The 20256-nt window shown below is 37.2% G+C and overlaps 2 protein-coding genes across 8 annotated transcripts in view; both read left to right on the forward strand.

Annotated features, from left to right (window-relative positions):
- The window catches only part of LOC132158685 (MAP7 domain-containing protein 1-like), a 41060-nt gene extending 25944 nt beyond the window's left edge, over positions 1-15116 (forward strand). For 3 of the 6 annotated variants that reach the window (XM_059568208.1, XM_059568210.1, XM_059568211.1), the window contains 15 exons: positions 715-878; positions 1207-1318; positions 2543-2647; positions 4328-4450; positions 4604-4743; positions 5117-5238; positions 5504-5742; positions 5891-6176; positions 7189-7369; positions 8535-8639; positions 10131-10181; positions 10307-10367; positions 11431-11485; positions 11622-11845; positions 14572-15116. In XM_059568208.1, the coding sequence (XP_059424191.1) occupies positions 715-878; positions 1207-1318; positions 2543-2647; positions 4328-4450; positions 4604-4743; positions 5117-5238; positions 5504-5742; positions 5891-6176; positions 7189-7369; positions 8535-8639; positions 10131-10181; positions 10307-10367; positions 11431-11485; positions 11622-11845; positions 14572-14582 (1979 nt within the window). In that variant the 3' untranslated portion in view covers positions 14583-15116. The remainder of the gene's footprint in view (positions 1-714; positions 879-1206; positions 1319-2542; positions 2648-4327; positions 4451-4603; positions 4744-5116; positions 5239-5503; positions 5743-5890; positions 6177-7188; positions 7370-8534; positions 8640-10130; positions 10182-10306; positions 10368-11430; positions 11486-11621; positions 11846-14571) is intronic. The other 3 variants (XM_059568212.1, XM_059568213.1, XM_059568209.1) reach the window with 2 other exon arrangements.
- Positions 15117-18398: 3282 nt separating this feature from the next.
- thrap3a (thyroid hormone receptor associated protein 3a) overlaps positions 18399-20256 on the forward strand; it is a 41860-nt gene continuing 40002 nt past the window's right edge. For both annotated transcript variants that reach the window (XM_059568214.1, XM_059568215.1), the window contains exon 1: positions 18399-18570. In XM_059568214.1, the coding sequence (XP_059424197.1) occupies positions 18491-18570 (80 nt within the window). In that variant the 5' untranslated portion in view covers positions 18399-18490. The remainder of the gene's footprint in view (positions 18571-20256) is intronic.

The raw sequence follows: 20256 nt of genomic DNA on the forward strand, positions 1-20256 counted from the left end.
CCGCAATAAAGTGCCAATTTCTCAACCCGCCCCAACCCGACCCGCGTTGTTATGAGACGACCCGCGCACCACTATTACATGCAACTCGTTGTCTCCATGCAGTTCATTAATAAACCATCGTATCGTCCATTTTCATGCTATTTCTGAAATGCCAATTTCTTTAAAATAATTAAAAAATGGCTGATAAATATCATTGCATCCCTAATGTTTTCAACATTGGTAATATTAAGATTTTTTTGTTTAAGAAACCAGCAAATTACAACGATTTGTCATTACAGGAATAAATTCCTTTTTTAAATAATTTAAAATAGAAAATATATTTTGAGTTGTAATATTTTACAATAGTGCTATTTGTACGGTATTTTTGATAAAATAAATGCAAGCTTGGTGATCAGAAGAGACTTCTTCATGGTAGTCTATGTTAAAATGATAGTTCATCCAAAAATAAAAATTATTTAATTTTCTCACCCTTGTATCATTCAGATCCCAGAAAATCAGTTCAAATTAAAATGGTAAAATGGACCTGAGAAGGCTTCACTCTTATTGGGTGCCAAAAACTTTTTAACAAATATCTAATACTTGAACAGCATGCATTAGGAATTGGCAATGTATTGAATGATGGGTGTCTGAATTCTGTTCAAACACTAATAACTGAAGGTCAACATGCTGGCCTGGTTTCTGGTAGCTAACGGGCTCTTCCTCTGTATCATGTAGCTGCTAAAAAGTCTCAGTGGCTGGAGAAGGAGGAACGGGCACGGCAGGTGCGGGAACAGCAGCTGGAGGAGCGGAGGAGGAAGCTGGAGGAGCAGCGGCTGAAAGCAGAGAGGCGCCGCACAGAGCTGGAGGAGAGACAGAGACAGAAACTTGAGAAGAACAAGGTGAGAGAGTAGTGGTGTTCATTCACTGCGAACCCACATGGCACAACCTGTTCTTCTAATTTACACACTTTGACGATCTGAGTCCGTGAGGTTTTTGTGCCAGGCATTGTGTTCCCTTTTCAGCTCTCAGAGTAATGCTGGATGTGTTTTTTTTATCATTGAAACTGGAGCAAACTGGGCTCTGAGTTTACCCCTTTGAAAGATCAATACCATCTCCTTTGTTCCTCCTGGTGCCCAATACATCTAAATGTGCAATATAAAGTGTTTTATACACTTATTTTGCATTTTAAAGTGACATTATATTGCCATTTATTTATTTATTGCTTAGGAGCGGTATGAGGCGGCCATCCAGAGGTCTGTTAAGAAGACATGGGCAGAGATTCGGCAGCAGAGATGGTCCTGGGCCGGAGGCTTGAGCGGCAACTCTAGCCAAAGCCAGAGTGAGTTACATAAAATGCACTTACATAAACAAAAATGCTACCTGTAGGTATTGCTTCCGGTTCCTTTTCATATTAACTGCATTCATCATCCATGTAAAGAAAAGAATAAGCTGGATTGTCTTTGGAGATGATTGTGTGATGGAGTTTACGGAGAATGATGCAAATAAAATAATTCTCTCTCTTTTTGTTGTTTTTGCACATTTTACCCTATGAAGTGCTCAAGAATACACAATAAAAAGAGTCTGTTTTCCATTTCCATATAAAGGAAAGGTTGTCTAGTTTCTCAAGACTTTTCACATTATATGGTTTCTTATATGTTGCAAAAAAAACCTCACTCAAGGCATTTTGCTCAAGACAAAACACTCTTTACTAATATGATAATAATAAAGAGATCAGTTGCTTTGCTTCTGGGGATCATAGGGACTTTAATGTACACCTAGGCAAATGCAAATACTAACTGAGATCTGAAAATGCTTTTCCATTTTTACCTCAGTATCCTTCCGTAGCATAAGTTTCAATGAGTTTTGTGCCCCACAGGAATCTCTCAGAAGGTGCACATGTCCCTTGATTAGATATTTTGTTAAGAAATTAGGCCTGTTATCCCTTAAATAGTGAAAATGAACAAAAACGCAAAAGATGAAGAGAAACATCTTCATAATCTTCAGTTACGTGCCTTTGTGTATTTTATGGGTCACAGAAGGTGAGAATGGCTTACTGAGAATGCTTGGAAATAGGGCAATGAATTTCATTGGAGCTTTCTAGCACTTCCCCCAGGACTCAAGACCTCAATTTATAGGCTAACCAATGCTGTTTCTCCAAGGATCTTATTTTATAACTAACTTAATTTAGTTTTTCCCCTCCCAGAAGTTGTGCACAGTCATTGCAGTCTCTGATGGTGCCTTAGGAGGCGAAGTGGAGGCGGTGACCCCATTATGAAGTCTGTAGACTCTGTGATAATGAACTTTGAGCAGCCGAACTCAATAAAAATAGCAGCTGAGTTAATATTCAGACACTGCAAACATTACAGTGGTTATCCAGGATACAGATAACCATCTTTGGCTGCTCAAAAAGTAGTTTTACTGTATATTTTGACATGTATATTTACTTATATCAGTGGCTGTTTTGTTTGTTTAAGGGATTAGTGGGTTAACTTTTGACTGCCCCCCATCGATCTGCCTTGGTCCCCTCAGCAATTGTGTATGCGGTGTTCTCTGGATTTTACAGGCAGATGCTCAATATCAGCGGTCAACCTGCCCAAACATGTGGATTCAGTCGTAAACAAGCGGCTCTCCAAATCTTCTGCCACTCTCTGGATGTCCCCAAGCAGAAGTAAGGACACGCCTCCGGATCTAGCCCCTCCCTCACGTCGTCACAGGCTCCTCCCTTCACATAATTATGGGTTTCCATTTTATCCCGCTACCTTTGATTTCCCCCTTGAGACCAATCACCTGCTCGTCCTCCGTGATCATTCAGTGATTCCCTCCTTCCAAACCGTCTCTTCGTCAGTGTCTTCAGTTCGACCGAATTTGAATTTTTAAATCTTCATCGTCTTTCACCGTCACCCGTCCTCAGTGGTGTTCTGTTTTTGTTTTGTTATTGTTGGTGTTGGTTTTCTTTGTTCCTCGTTCGTTTTTCTTGTTGTTACTTCTTTAAAGGTGAATACCTGCCTAACTTCTCCATACCTTCACCTGCATATGATGCATGATGACACAGTGGTCCCAGAAAGTATTTCGACACTTACACCACACTTAAAATGTATTCATTTTAGAGAATAAAAAATTTATGCTAGATCTTTTTTAGAACAGACTATTATATTCTAAGTGTCCAAATGCTTGTCTGTATGATCAATGTTATGTATTGTTTTGTTTTTTTTTGTGCTTATTTTATTGTTTGTACTGAGGTCATAAAAACTCAGTTGTAAGTAGAGCACACTCTATTTGTGAGTGCACCCTAAAATAACAGATGGAGTAGAGCAGAAAGTAGAGTTCATGCTTAGTGCTGAGACAGCTAATCGAGTCTGGGAAGTTTTCCATGAGCAGGGACTCTTTTTAAAATGCCTCTCTGCCACCTTATTGTTCTTTTGCTGTTGCTTTTCGCATCTTACCATGCATTTACCTGTGGCTTTTTCTTGTTTCCCCTTTTTATTTTCTCTTGAAAAATCACATAAATTTAGAATTAGGGTTATTGTCAAATTTTTGTGTAGTGTAATTTGTAATATTAAAACTAAAACTAAAATAAATATAATAGATGAAAATGTAATAAAAAATAGAGAGATAAAAAAAACACAAATAAAACGGAGAAAAACTTTGCTAAAAATAAACCAAAAATCTTAAATTAAGCTGAAAAAACATTTTAAAATGAAATCTAAATATTTCTTAAAATAACTTTTGAGAATGTGAACCGTTTCTCAGAATTAGCAATGATGTTTATTTTTGGTAAGTGTAAAGTTTTTTTGTAGTGTTTTCTCGTTGTTGTTTTTTTTATATATACATAAACATGTTTCATTTGTTTCTAAGTCCTTTTTGTGTTAATAGTTCACCCAAAAAAAATGAAAAATTCTACATTCATTAACTTGTTGCAAACGTGTATGACGTTCTTTCTCCAGATAAACACAAAATCTGATATTTTGATGAATCTTCACAGTTCATAGTGACAAACCACCATAAATAAAGTCCATTTGACACTGGTTTGCAACAACATTAGGGTGAATAAATTGCAGAATTCTTATTTTTGGATGAATTCTTCTTTCAGTTTGTTTCAAACTTGAGTTAATTCTCACAAAATGTTTTTTTATTTGGACTTGTTTACTGGTTACCTTTACTGGCTTTTCTAGCATGTGGCAGTGTTATGAAATCCTCATCCTCAGAATCATCAAGGGAGACAAACACCGTTGTTTTTCATTGCCATGATTTTATCATTATAAAAATCAATAATATCGCAACTGTTGTGTGTTGGGAAAGGAGTTGTTGCATGTTTTATTTGAATAGGAGCTCATTTTGAATCTTGCAGCTCGTAGCATGCAGCTGAGTCCCTGGGAGAGCAGCATTGTGGACAGGCTGATGACGCCCACTCTCTCTTTCTTGGCTCGTAGTCGCAGTGCTGCCAGCGTGCTGAACAACTCCAGAGATGGCCGTGAGTGATGTTTAGCAAAGTCTTTTTAAACACTAATTTGCAGTATTCTTCTATTTTCAGGGCCTGTGCAAATCAGAAAAATAAAAAACAGCATGACCTTTTTCATTTCTATATTCTGCAAATTGGGATGTAAATGCGCTGTCTTTCATCCAGAGTCTCCGTTGTGTCCGCGCTCAGCGTCTGCCAGCCCTCTTTCAGCGTGTATTCACCGGCCACATCACCGCTGCTCTGAGCGCTGGAGGGTCACCACCAGCACGCCTGATATCGCCCAGCGGAGACGAGACTCCACACCTGTGAGTCATTTATACTCCATCTTTCCTGCCTGTTATATCATATTTTGCTGTGATATAAGAGGAGGTGAGAAATTCATCATTCATCCACACGTACATGAATCCATATATCCAAGTCTTGATTTCCAACCTATCTCATGTACCCGTACAGCACTAATCTTCATTATGAAACATGTTATTGTGGCCTTGTTAATGTAATCATTAATATTAATAAAGTGGCCATTATTACAATAATTCACTTTTGAACTAAAAAATAAACAGCAGGTACTGTGAGTGAAATATCATCTGATCAAATGAGAAATGAAAATTTAGAGGTAACAAAAACTTACACCTGCTTTTGAGTAACAGTTTTTATTTCCCCGCATCTGTTTTCAAGATGAAGAAGGATAAGAAAGAAAAGGAGAGAGAAAATGAAAAGGAGAAGAGTACTATCACCAAAGAGAAGGTGCTGAAGAAGAGACAGTCCATGCCTTCAATGAAAACCAGGATAGAGTCCAGGTAAGATGACTGTAGTCTATCAATTTAACTTAGTTGGATTAGTTTTAGTTTTACAGCTTTTAACAACAATGCGAGGGATGAATGAATGGATGGATAGATAGTTACATGTGTGAAAGACAGACTTATGTATGGGTTAACTGGTTCTCGCCATGAATATAGCCATAGAGGCTGGAATGGTGTTAAGAAGAAAAAAAATAAAAAAACATGTTGTATAATACATTTTTCCAGCTTACACATTAAATTGAGTTTCTCTTCATGTTTATAGTCCGAGTCCAGTGTCCAAACTGAGATCTGCATCTCCTGTGACGCCTAAAGGCCGTGCATCCTCCCCTAGTCCTGCAGTATCTCCCAAACCTCCCTCAGCTCGAGCGAGTCCAAGCACCCCTAAAGCCAGACCCAAGAGGGCCAGGACCCCTGCCCGCGTGGAGACCCGCACTGCCTCGCCTGTCACCATAGAGAGGGTCAAAGAGACCCGCAGGCCTGCAACGCCTGAAGAACCGAAGAGTAAGTGTGGTGATGATGATTGTGGTGTTGTCACATGATTCTCTTTTAACAAGAGTTTTTCCATTAAAAGTTTGTCATTTTACACTTTTTTTTCCCTTCCCTCCAGTCCTCATTTTTTCCCCACTTCGTTTCTCTGTGTTTTCTCCAGCCTCGTCTCCTGTCCCCATCTCCATTGTCCTGTCATCTGTTCCGGAAGCGCCTCCTGTTGCAAGTGCACCAATCTTGACAGTTTCTACGCCCTCTGTCTCCGAGGTGTCCTCTGTTGTCCCTGCTCTCCCACAGCTGGCTTCTCCAGCTCCTTCTCCTGGCAAACCCATGGCTGGCACCAATAACCCAGAGGAAGCCACCCGCATCCTGGCAGAAAAAAGACGACAGGCCCGTGAACAGAGAGAGAAGGAAGAGCAAGAACGAAGAGAACAGCAGGAGAGAGAAAGGTTACCTATTTTATATACATTTAATTCATATAATATATAAAAATATATGTATCTCATTTATTTATTTTTTCAATTATTTTAATGTCTGTGTATATATAATATATACACATATATAGACATAAATAAATATACACATTTATTGTCATTTTACTAAATTACATTTATTTTATTTATATTATTATTTTGTATACATTTCATTTTAATAGAAAATAAAAAAATATATATATATATCTTGCCATAGAATTATTTTCCCCCACAATTGACACTTCTTTGGGTGTTGTCACTACTTAATATCCATATCCTCATTTTCATAAATTTAAATGGCCTGCCCATTCCTCAACACAAATTCCATAATGCAGCAGATAGCCTCATGTGGGAAACATTGGTTTGAGTCCAGCTTGCAACATGCACTGATCCTATTCCACTTTTATCACACCATTAATTATCTGTCATTTCCACTATATCTGTCTAATAAAGTAGAATAACAGTGTAATCTCTATAAAATGTTAACTTTTAAAACTTTTGACCGTTTGTTTCCCTACCGTCAAAGCAAAACTCCCCCTCAGCTAACACATGTCCCGGTATGCTTGTCCTGCTCCATCATGCTGTGCTCCAGGAATAGCCTCTGTGCTGTTGGAGCTGTTGACGTCTGGTGTTCTCAGTGACAGTTTATGAGTTTAGCACATTTATGAGCCAAAAGGGACTTTGGCAACAGCGTAATGAGAGTTCCACTCTGTTTATGCTCCAGTGCCGCTGGTAACTAGGGGTGTGGATATTTTGGTCACGACTAAAAAGATTCACTGATTCATGCTCTCCATCCACTTTTGCTTGGAAAATATCTGCAATTTAAAGTTTCATGATACCAGCCACAGCAAAATGATCAATTTTGCAAGGGACACCAAAGTCCACTTGCATTCCAATGCCCTTTTGTTTCAATAATTCACAAAGTTCAGTTTTTAGGGGCTTTTTGATCTTACATGTGTACAATGACTGACTGTCTTCCATCACACAGGCTTCAGCGTGAGGAGAGGCTAGCACAGGAGGCGGAGGAGAGGATGCGCAGGGAGGAGGAAGCGCGGCTCATGGCAGAGCAGGAGAGGTTAAGAGAGGAGGCCCAACGCCTGCAGGACGAGAAGGAGGCACAGGAAAGAGCCAAAATCGAACAAGAAGAGAACGAACGCCTCCAGAAACAGGTCAGAAACACTGCATTTCCCCGAATCCTAAGAAACACACTGCACTCTGTCAAATAAAAGCTGTATAATATATAATGCATATATTGACAGTCATGTACAGTACATATAAAGACTTTACAGTACTCACTATTGAATCGCTTGGTTGCATCAGAGCCATGTGGCCTGCCACTTAGTGCACATGCTCAAGACATGTCAAGCCGTGGTGCTCATATGGGAGACATAGGTTCAGATCTGGCCTAGATTGTATCCTGATCATTGTCATTTTAATATGATTCATATATACTATTATATTGTTTACTAATATTAAAGTAATTTTGTTATGAGTTTTATATATATGCGTGTGTGTGTGTGTGTGTGTGTGTGTGTATATATATAATTTTATATATATATATATATATATATATATATATATATATATATATATATATATATATATATATATTTATATATATATATATATATAATTTTATTTTATTATTTATTTTTAAGTTTGCATTTCATGTATTTTTTTTTTCAGCTTTATTTAAATTGCCAAAAAATATTTTTATTAGTTTTAATTTTACTTATCTGTAACAACACTGGTCTTTGAGGGATTTTAGGGTTTAATCATTATATGACCTAAATTTTCTATTAAATGCTGTAAAATGTGAGCATGCACTTGTGTCCTCAATTTGTTAGGATAATGAGACAAAAAATGCTACACAAGTATGTCAGGTTCTTACGAATCTGGTCTTACTTCTAGGAATGCATTTTTATTAACAGTGCCATTTAGCGTAATAGCATTTTTTAGGTTTTACCTCCACCTGGTGTTCAAAATGGTATTTAAATCGATATTAAGTAGGTATCAGTGTTTCCACAGTCATGGAAAACAAAGAAATATAAAGACATTTAGTGATTTTAATTCAAGGACTGGAGAAGCCATAGAGAGAAATCTTGGAAATTTCTATTGCTATCATAGAATTTTCTAGTTATATTATGTTAATGTTTCAACAGCTGGTATTTATTAAAATTTTTTTTTTTTTTTTTTTTAAAGAAACTCAACCACTAATCATAAATAATAACAGTTCATTCATTGGATAAAATGTCATCAGCTGCAGATGAACGAATGACTGCAGAGGAGGTTGTGTTCAGTGTGAATCTGATCATATGATCATTGTATCTGTAGAAAGAGGAGGCTGAAGCAAAGGCCCGAGAGGACGCAGAGAAACAGCGACTGGAGAGAGAGAAACACTTCCAGAAGGAGGAGCAGGAGAGGCTGGAGAGAAAGAAGGTCAGAAGAGTTTCCACCTCACATTTAGATTTTTCACTATAAGGTCATTTTGAAATCATCATGCATCTTTAAAACCCAGATTACAGGGAACTGTTTGCATATCTTCACAAACTGAAAACTCAGCAGTCTATTAAAATCCTTTCATTTCCTCTCCTAACTAGTCACACATGCCCACAGTAGCTTTCAGTCAAAATATGTTTTCAAGGTGACTGTAGGATCACAGTGAAGTCCGAGCTCTCAAGATTCATGCATCTGTTATAAATCATACAACACTTTGACATACACCTCCTCATCTCGTTCTGTGAACCTGTTTAATGGAGGTTAGCCTCGTCCACTCTCTCCCAGTAGTATTACCCCACCAGGACACTATGTCCCATTACAAGTCAGTTTATCAGGGCTGTGCTAGAGCCTCGACCCAGCTGTCCTCAGCTCACGGTGTGATTTTGGAAGACACAATGTCCTCTGAGCTTGACACACTAGACACTGAAAAAAGATATTACATTATTTGAATGTAAGTGGTTGCAAAAAATTTTTTTAGCTACATTTAAATAGAATAGAAATATTGAAAGTTAGTCAGCTATATTTGTTTATTTAAATGTAGCTAAAATAAATTGATTGCAACCACTTACCTTAAACATTTTTGTAAATTCAATGAATCTGTATAGCACAATCAATAAACACCTGTCTCTGTCTTTTAGAATGCTTAAAGTGGCAGTTTCTGATTTTGAAACTTTGAAAGATATGTAACCAGACAGATGTCTATTGATAAAAGTAAAAATCGCCTTTTGGAATTGGGAATAATGTGGAATAATTAAATTAATTAAATTAAATTAAATGATTTTGTTTTCTAATTTAATAAATATTTTTTTTAATTAAGAATAGATACAAAAAGAGAAACCGAGGACCAGAGAAATGTGGAATTGAGAATAATGTTGTTGAAAAAATGAAATTATTAAAAAAATTAAATTAATCTCAGACATTTTAATTTTTCAAAAATTAATACATTCTTTTCCTTTACTAATAGCATTATCATAAACAAGAGTGAAAAGTTGACTTGAAAAATTAATATGAAACAGAAACTCGATTATCGTTCCTTCATATGTGGAGACATACACAAGAATGAAATGTCTTGCCTCACAGGAATATGGCGCTACATATAGACAGACATATCAATTAACTAAGTATTAAATATTACATATTAAATTACTCCAAGTTTGTGTGAAAAATGATGACCATGTTCTGCATAATGATACAGAAACGATCCAAAAAATATCTTGTGCTTCATGATCAACAAGTTACAAGATCAATGTCACAATGCTTGCTTACTTGATTAGTAACCTATAAACAGTACAGAATCTTAAATATTTCTTCTTCATTTTATGTCATCATGTTTCCTTTGTTTTAACCCAATGTTCCCATTGTTTATTTCCAGGTTTAAATTTGAAAAATTGTCCATGCTTTACTTTTGTCTCTTCTGTGCATTGTTTTTAGCGGCTGGAGGAGATTATGAAAAGAACACGCAAAACAGATGCAGGAGACAAGGTACAGCGCCGTTCTCAGTTAAAACGGCCTCACTGCGGCAGTAGCAAGGCTCCAATTTCCCCTTGTGGTTCAAGAGCTCTGAATCTAATTGTGCTCTTTTCTTTTCTTTTCTTTCCTTCATGCAGAAAGACACAAAATCTCCATCTCAAGTCAATGGAAAAGCCTCAGATTCTGAGATGAATAAAGGTATGACGTTAGTTTAAAATTAAGTGGGTTTAAAAATCTTTGTATAAATTGTTCATGTCACTACTTACAAACAATCTTTAGTTGGATTTGGCATTCAGTGCTTTGTTCAGGACTGTTTGAACATTTCTATTTAGATCTGTTTGAATCAGCAACAGCCCATTTACGTCAGTCCCACATAATGTTTTCCCTGGCTCTGTCATAGTACCGTTTTTATTTCTTTGGAGCTAACTTTCAAAATCATTTTCCCTTGTTAGGAAAAGCATAAATAAAGGTTCCCTCATCCACACCCCTTTCAAAACCTCCCTTTTTCAAGATTAGGCTTATATCTGCAATATTTCTTCAAGGTTAGGAGATGGATTTGTAGCTCCATGCAGTCAGCCAAAGAGGGAATAGCGTGCAAAACTGTGTACACACTACTGCTTGTTACTTGCGTCATGTCGAATCCCTGTTGCCGTTCAAAACCAGTGCTTTCTGTAATGGAGTATGAAAATTGGCACAGCGGGATGGTGAATCCATCACCGTCTATTTATGTAGATCTTTGACACTCAGTAGCTGTTGTTTTTTTTTTTCAACTGGATGAATGACTATCAAGTCTATTTTCACCCAGCTGCTGATATTATTCACTTTAGCCACTAGAAATACATACACAATCATTCAAATTAATGTTTGATCAAAAATGATTTATATTAATATTGTTTTTAAAGTGTAATTTATTCCTGTGATGGCAAAGCTGAATTTTCAGTGCCACATGATCCTTCAGAAATCTAATATGCTAAATCTGTGTTTAAGAAACATTTCATATTATAATCAAAATTGGAAACATGTAGTAGTAGTGTAAATTCAAATACAAAAGGACATTTTCAAAGCAAACTCCTATTATGTATTATTAATTAACTAGCTGTTGTAAAAACAATGAGAATGATTCCAGGTGAACTGCTGAAATGTTTATTCTGTCAATTGTACAACCATCTGGTAAAGGAACATTGATTTGGCAAAGGAATGCTAAAACAAACAAGATTGCCATTTTAAGAAACTATTAGCATGACATTCTGTCTTTTCCTAGCAGCTGCTGACTACCAGCCAAGCACGGCTTTGAAACAAGATGTGGTGAATGAAAGGTAAGTCCTGTGTTTGCGTTTTTATATCCAGTCAGTTTACCCAGAGGTGACAGTCTTGTTTTCTTGAACACATGGGATGCAAACTCTGCTTTATTTAAAATTTGTAGTGGTTTAAACCATCTGTTTTCTTTTGCAGTCTGTCCGTTCTTGTGGTGAATGGTGTTCAGCCTTCCAAACACGAGAATGGCCTGTCAGCAAAAGGGGAGGCGTCTCACTTCGAAGAGATCATTCAGCTGTCCAATCACAACAACGGACGGGAGAAATCAGAGATTGACAGACCCGACGAGCCAATCATGGCCTTTGAGAGTGGAGAATCATTCCTTAAGAAAACAGGGCCCATTAAGCCTCAGCATGTGACAGGTGAGCAGTCAGTCGCTTCTTAGACTGTAACTGCTGATCAGTTTGAGGCAGGTTGCATATTTTCCATTACATTTGAACAATTCTTGTTGTATGTTAATTATTAAAGTTTATTTTGGTGGGAAAGAGTAATTGTCATCATTTTTCTGATGACATTGTTGCGCTTGGAGGGGTAATGTTGTCTCAGGTGTGGGTGTCATAGTGGCCGTCTGTTGCCCTGCGGGTGCGTCAGGCAGGGGTAACGGGGTAGAGCCTGGCACTGAGCTGCATTCCTGAAACGGTGTCACGAAGACCTGATCCGGCCCCACAGGCACCCAAGACTGGAAACAGGACCCCTTGGCTTAGCCCTTCACCCCCTTTCCCTCGGCCTGGTCAGCATTACTTGGTGCCACTCCCCTCGGCACGTACCTCCACCTGTCCTCCTGCAGACAGCCCTCTAGCCATTAATCATCCGCAAAGAAAACACAAGGGGGTTTACCTCATGCCATGCCAGCTCTCGTAAACCTGAGATGTACATTTTTAATCCCAAGTGATATCCAGGATCTTTGCTTTGCTATATATGGAGCGCAACCCTCATCTCATGTTAGGTATAGAATTATTATAGACGGATCATGTGAGTGCGAAGATAGAAACAACCATTTTCTCAGGACTAAAGCTCTTATTTTCTGTGCACCTTGCTGGAAAAACCATGTTGTACCGGGTTGTTTAAAACCCTCTGGGCTTCTTCGCCCGAAAACGGGCGAAAACTTGAACGTTTTGAAATGTTTAATTTTTTTGCTTCATCGGATGGGTATGAAACTTGGTGACTTTTGTTGTATTACCTATATGAACACACAAAAAAATCAAGGAGATGATTCTGATATGTTAAAGGGTCGTAAAAAAAAAAGTCACACTTAGCTTCCTCCCGCCCGAAAACGGGCGACATAGGAAATGAATGGGAAATACGAAAAAATAGGAAAACTCAGAGAAACTTTTGGTGGTACAAGCTACAGATCAGCAACTGTGCTGAAAAAAAGTGTACAGCAATGAAGGGGTGACACTCTAGAACATCAAGAGTGCAAATAAGACCCCCCCCCCACACACACACACACCCACGCACACAAACACACACACACATACACAGATAAACTGGCGACTGCAACAGCAAATTTGTAGAATATTCCACATAAAATCAATAAATGAAAAAAAAAACTTGCTCAAATGCACACACACACACACACACACACACACAGAGAGAGAGAGAGAGAGAGAGAGAGAGAGAGAGAGAGAGAAAGAGAGAGACTGGTAAGACTGCAACAGCAAATTTTGAGAATATGCAAAAATAAATAAATAAAAATTACAAAAAGAGACTCTCGCTCAAATGCAACACACACACACACACACACACACACACACACACACACACACACACACACACATTCACTCACACATACACACACACACACACACATTGTGTTCCCTTTCTAACCAAATGCTATAGTTTGATTGTAATCATAATGCAAAACCTGATACTTATCTAAACATTTTTGTTAAGAAAATAAAGTAATCATCTTTTAGAATATCTAAATGTATATCTAAATAAAAAAAACGAATAAGATAGAGAAATCATGTCTAAAACAACAAAAGGAATCAAATAGCCTTTCTACATAGGATATATAGGAAGCTATAGACAGCCTACAGGCTGGTACAGGACATTACACAAAAGTGGCTATTTTTTAAAGCCACTAGATGAAGTTCTTCTCCTGGAACATTTTTTTTTTAGGCTGGCACTCTATTTTGATGTGAAATGCTGCATTTATTGAATTTTTTTTTTTTAATAAATATAAAAAAAAAAATTATATATTAATTCTAATGGAAAAAATAGCTCATAAAAATTATATAATTAATGCAAAGTATCATAAAAAAATCTAAAAATTCTAAATAATAATCAGAAAACATTATAGAACAAAAATATATTTGATTGGTTATCCTGGGAAAAAGTAAAGTACAATTTTAAGGCTTCGCCCGTTTTCGGGCGGGAGGAAGCTAAGTGTGACCCATTTACGAAGAAGCCCAGAGGGTTAAATATGCTAATTTAACTTAAATGGATTGAAACTGTAATTACTGTTTAAAAGTTTGGGGTCAGTAAGATTTTAAAATGTTGAAAGAACTGTATTGTGGACACCAAGTTTAAACATATTTGATTAAAAAATACAGTAAAAACAGTAATATTGTGAAATATTATAATAATTTAAAAGAACTTTTTTTTTTTTTTTGATCTATTTTTAAATGTAATTTATTTCTGGGATCATCAGCTGACATTACTCCAGTCTTCAGTGTCACATGATCAATGTTGAAAACCTTTGTGCTACTTAATTTTTTTGTGGTAACTGTGAAAATTTTTTTCAGGATTCTTCGATTTTTTTTAAATATCTCTTTTGATCAAAATAAAGCAATTTTCCAGAATAAAAGTAAAATAAAAACTAACAAGCTTTTGGTCAGTAGTATGTCTAAATAATGAATTAAAAACGTAAAAAATTTATATAATTGTTAATTATTCAGGTATTAAAAAATACCTTTTAAAAAGGACACTTGCTCATGTCGTAAGATGCTGAAAAACAATCAGGAAAAAATCCCTTCATGATCTTTTGAGTATCTAAGCAGTGTGTCCTAATTTATGAAAAGCTAATTAACTAAACTTTGTAATACATTAAACGTTTGCATATCTAATCGCCATATTCTTCCTCCAGAGGTCCTCTGAGGTCGTAACCTGATGGACGAAGCCTTAAATCTGCGAGTCCCTCAACACAATCTGCCCGAGGGACCCGGTGGAAAGAAGCACAGCATGCAAGAGACCTGTGCCAAACCCCAAAACTGTCTTCTGTTTAGACTGTACAGAGCAACTCCCCATTAGAGCCTCTGATGGAAATTACAAGGAAGCTACACAACAATCAAGCTGAGCTAAACGCCAACGTACACCAGAGTCACCATTCATCAAGACCCTGACCTCACACACTCACACGCTAAGGCAGACCAATTCATTCCTCTTTCTGATCGCCACAGTACAATGTTAGGTTTTTTAGGTTTGGTTTTGTTTTTATAAAAGGCTTGTGACAAACAATAATCCTTGTCGTTATTCATGCTATTATGGGTTGAACGCAGAAGAGTTTTGGGTGTTTTATTTTTTCAATGTTTAGTTATTTAACTTGAAGAGAATTGTAACTACTGGGAACAGTTGTATGTGAAAAATGTAAATTGGAAGAGACGGTCTGTGAATAAAACCGAATGAAAGGGACAGTCTGCACTGAGTTCAGTTTTTCTAATGCTAGAAATATTTTTTATATCGTCTTGAAGTGAAATCATTTTTTATGCCATAGATGTACCAGATTAATGCATACAGATGTAAACATGGATAAATGTCTAAGTGCTTACTTGCATAACAAATGTGTCATATCCAAATATAGAAACAGCCAGATTCACCATGCAAGCACATGCAACTGCAATACTGAAGTTTGTTTTAAATTTGAAACTTTAAAGATTGCTTGGCTTTATCATTGTAAGAAACTGTTGTCACTAATTGACATGTTCTAAGTTAGAGCCTTATTATAATATTCCTGGTTTTCTTGTTGGTAAAATGCCTGTTATTTCAAGTTTATGCCTATTTATAAACCTGAACAGACTCTGGAACTTTTGTTAGACCGTGAGAGCGCAAACTATTGGCCCTGGTTGTTGCCATAATAATTTTGTGTAGTGTTTCCAATCATGGTCCATTCCGAGGAGCTGAAACTGAGTGTACTGTATATTACTGATGACCTCAATAATTCAGAGTTCACTTTTTTCCCCTAAAGGGAAAATTGATGTTCTGAAAATTTCCCTTTCACTCAAAATAATTATGTCACTGTAAGAACACTTCACAGTATTCTTGCTTTGTTTTGCAGGAAAAATACAGTATGTATCCTTAAAATTAGATAAACTAGACTAAATCATGTAAGACTGAAAAGGTGCATTCACACCAAGAACGATAACTACATTGGCATCCACACCAACTCACAATATCATTCTGTCTATTATAAGCATGCATTGCCATTCTGACATCTGCCAGCTTAAATGCTGGAGCTCTTTTAAAGCAGAATGGATTCTGATTGACTGTCATTACTTTTATCATTCATCAGCTGAGAAAAGTCATTTTGAAAGTGATTCTAATTAACGATATTGTTCCTCTGTGCTGTTATCGTTATAGTTGCATGTGCACTCTGCTGTTTAGAAGTTTAGAACATTTTTTAAAACTATCTTTATTATCATTATTGTTATCTTTCTTGCTCTGAATGGATCTTAAAACTTTTATTGAAGAACAGATCTTGAATTAAACTTGATTTTTTCCTTGTAAAGAAAAACAGCCAATGTCCAATGCAATGAAATGAATGGGGAAAAACTACATTAGACTGCTGTATTTGCAGCTTAAGTCTGAGTGATATAGCAATGATCAGTAATATGGAGGTAATGCTTATCCTATTGGGTAATCTAACCAGGTCCAAGATGGCTCAGCTGTCCCTACTTATGCTTTTTCAGAAGGCCATCGTGCAGTGAGTCACATACTTGTACCAAACTCCCAGCCAAGCTCACATCCCCCTGACCTCTGTGCACATGCTTCAGCACTCTTGCCAGCTGTAGCATGCCATCTAAAACCACCTCAATTTATGTCTCTCTCCCTCTAAAGCATGCGCTCAGAACTCACATCGACAGGTTATTTTTCACCTCTTTTTCTCTAGGATTCTTTAATTTGTTTTACATGTTGACCTCTGTAAGGTGAGACTTCTGTAAAGAGTAACTCTGACCTTTTTAGTGCAGTTTGTCAGAGGTTATGGTTTATTATTGTCCATTATGACACATCTGTCATATTCATACACAGTAGGGGGCAGCAAATCAACACGCGTGTACGGACTCACTGATCAGGTTTCTCTCACCAGAAGACATTCAGACTGGTTGCCAACATTTATTTTGCTTTGCTGCCTCTGCTTCAAAGAAGAATGTGAAGTATGGGACTGGCTATATTTTCCAGCCCAGTGTTGCCTGTAACTTTATATGGGCCCACAAATGACGGGTTTGTTTCAGCATTGTGTTGTTGCTGTGGGGATTGCTCCAACTGTGGGTACCGCTTGTGTTGTCCTGCTGGGGAAAATAAGAGGGGCTATTTTTAGGCCGATGTCAGTCACTTGTGAGTTATAGCAGTGCCAATGCCAAGGTGATGAATTAATTTACAAAGAATGAGGACCAGTGGAAGGTATACGATTGGCGTAGATGTGATGGAAACAAGAAGACAGGATCTTTCAACGTAAGGTCATGTCACTCAAACAGTCCTGGAATAGCTTGGGTGTGAGATGGGGAAACGCACTATAAAGTTTTTGACATGTTGATCAACAGCCTGTTATCTTTTCAGGACCTTTCTGAAGTTCCTCTGCTAACTTCCAGTGATGATAAATCAATTTATCCCATGAGACTTCAACAAATAAAAGTTGTTTTAGGCAGGTTATTATAATTTTTTTTATCTTTAAGGGGGACCAATAATTTGCTAGTTGTTAATTCTGCAAATGTGTTAAGTTGCTAAGTTCTTTCAGTTGTGGACTTGCGTGGACTAAGAATTTATTGGTGCTTTATTTACGGTCTACTTAGTTTATTGGTGGTTATTCATGCTTTTATTAAAGTGTTATTGGTGCATTTCAAGGATAAAGCAAATTAGGTTAGAGATTTGAACAAGACTGAGGCACATCTTACAGAAAATGTAATTATAGCCTATATAGTCTACTTTGTTTATTGAATTATTATTCATTTAATTTTATTAGTAACTGACATTTTAGACAGTATTGGCAGCAATACTTAACTTTTGCTCTGCCAACTGAGAAAAAACAATAGCTACAGTAGATTTCATCATTGTGCATATTGAGCATATAATTCCTGAATTAATCGAGGTTTATCAATCAAACAGTATTGGATGTTTCATTGACTTCATTTGTATTATTCCTGAAAAAAAATCAGTGTTTAAATCACTCCTACAGACACTTCCAAAATGGCCAACTTATTTCATGCCCTAATTGTACAGTATGTACCACATCATAAAAATGTGCTCTGGCCGAGTTACATGCCTTCTGTATTTGTAAACAAGCCTGTTTTTCAGTGCCAATATATAACAGTGTTGTGCTATGAGTGCCCTGAGTTCAAATCCGGTTTTATCATAATTAAGGCAAAAATCGCCTAAAAACAGCCTATCAATCCCAGTTAACAGTGGCTTGTTTCACTCCTGAATGAGTGTGTTTTTAAACAAATTAGATGAATCATTGAATGACTCACTCATATAGACATTTTTGAATTTAGAACAGCATTCTGTTACTACGATTACTTTTATATGATAGAGTAGTATGCCAGTATGCATTTCCTTGCCAGTTGTTTTGTTCCAGAATGAAAAATTTTCTTGAGTGAATGTTTCCAGTGACTCACTGTTGCCATCTACTTGATGTAACAATGTAACTTGCGCAAAGATTCACTGAAAAATTCCCACCACTAATGGACTTAAACACTCTAGAGTGATACAAAGTTTCAGTGATGCTGAAAACCCAACAACTATTGGTGTTTGTTGGGAAAATTAGTGTTGAACTAGCCTTAAACATCTAATAAATGTTGCTGAAAGGCAAATGTGTCCTCCACATTGCCACTTTTCATGAAATACAAGGGTTATCGAGCGGTCAAGCTCTGTGGTGAGTGAACATCCATCGCTTCACACTGTGAGTTTCTACACCTCAAAAGACTTCAAACAAACTACTGTCCCCAGCCCTACTCGCTCTCACTCACACTCACTCCCAGCTGTCTTATCTCCCAGGCAATAAGTCCCCTTTCCACAGCTATTTTCATATGATTTTATATTGACGCAAAGGCCTAGTATGGCTGGTGCTCAAAATAAGCCCATTGGAAATTGTTATTGGCGTTTGAGCGATGGGTACTTTCCAAACAGGCCTGTTTTGCATTTCTCCCATTGAGAGATGGGTCTCTCACTTCAGCTTTGGACTTTCTGGTGTTCTCACTCCAATTCACATGATCTTTGAGGTGTTTAGCTAAAGTGACATTACAGTAGGAGGTCGCAGTCATGGGGGTGGTGAAATGTGTGGCCACTGAGCAGCTGGAGGTAAATGGGCAGCAGCTGGATCATCTTTGGTCTTGTTTTCTTCAAGCATTTGGGCGTATTTTGGCTTTGTGATCAAGCACCTTTGCTCCACACCACAGTGGCTTTCCCTTAGGCTTTCCCTAAATCTATTACGAATGCCTTTGGGAGTCACATTCTTATTTTCATTTCAAGTCACTGCGCCCCTTTCTTGAAAGACATATTGTATGACTCATAAAATTGTTTGACTTTATAAAAGAGTATAATAAAGAGCAGACTGGATTGTGGAAAAAGTGTGATACTGTGAAACTGTGATACTTCTTGATGTTTCAACATATTTTGCACAACTACTGATGTGCTAGGTGTAATGTTTGTTCATTACTTATTAATCAAATGGAAGAATTATGAAGTTGAAACTGTGGGATAGTACCATGTGTTTTTCCTGTTCGCACATCCTGAATGATTTGCATGCAGTACTATGATTTGAATGCAAAGGATCCATGTCTTGAACATACACCATACCTCAAATACATCAGTGTCTTCAACTCTGGACTCAATGTTAAGTAGCATTAAGGAGCAATGAGGATCCAGGATCCAGTTTTGCTAACTGATCTTTTATCACAGTAGGAGAACAACAGCTGTGTTTCTTCTTTTATTCTCTTGCGTTGGGAACATTTGCCACCTCCAGTGTATTAAAGGCGAGAGAAAGATTCATGGTCAGCTGAAAACCATCTTGTCTGGCTCTGGATTGTTGTTGCTGGCTGATCTGGGGGAACACTGACTCAGAACTCAGTACAGATCAACCTCATAGATCAACTTTATTTGACAACAAACTTTGCCATGAACTGTCCCTCATTGTGCCGTTCATATCTTCTTTGTCACAGCAAAATTGAACATTAGATAGGTTGGTGTATTTTTTAATAGTTTAATATATCCAGAATAAAATGACTGCCACATCACTGTTTTCACTGTGTAAATGAAAGACTCAAAATTAAAGCTGTCATCAAAGGAATGTAGAAGAGCTTTCATGAGTCGGTCAAGGGTTAATAAACTTCCGTGTGAGTATATGTGCATGTGTGCATACAAGAGACACTTGAGAACAGGCACTTATGAACTGTGGACAGTGTGTTAAAAGTTCGGGAGTGTTTGTGAGGATCACCTACCAAACTGCAGGCATGGCAGGCCTGCTACAGTTTTCTCATTCATTCATTCATTCATTCATTCAACTCCAGTGTATGCTACAATACCCTTTGTGCGACTGTTGCTGAACTTACTCATCCCTTAC

Source organism: Carassius carassius, chromosome 15, assembly GCF_963082965.1.
Source record: "Carassius carassius chromosome 15, fCarCar2.1, whole genome shotgun sequence".
In the NCBI taxonomy this organism is placed as follows: domain Eukaryota; kingdom Metazoa; phylum Chordata; class Actinopteri; order Cypriniformes; family Cyprinidae; genus Carassius; species Carassius carassius.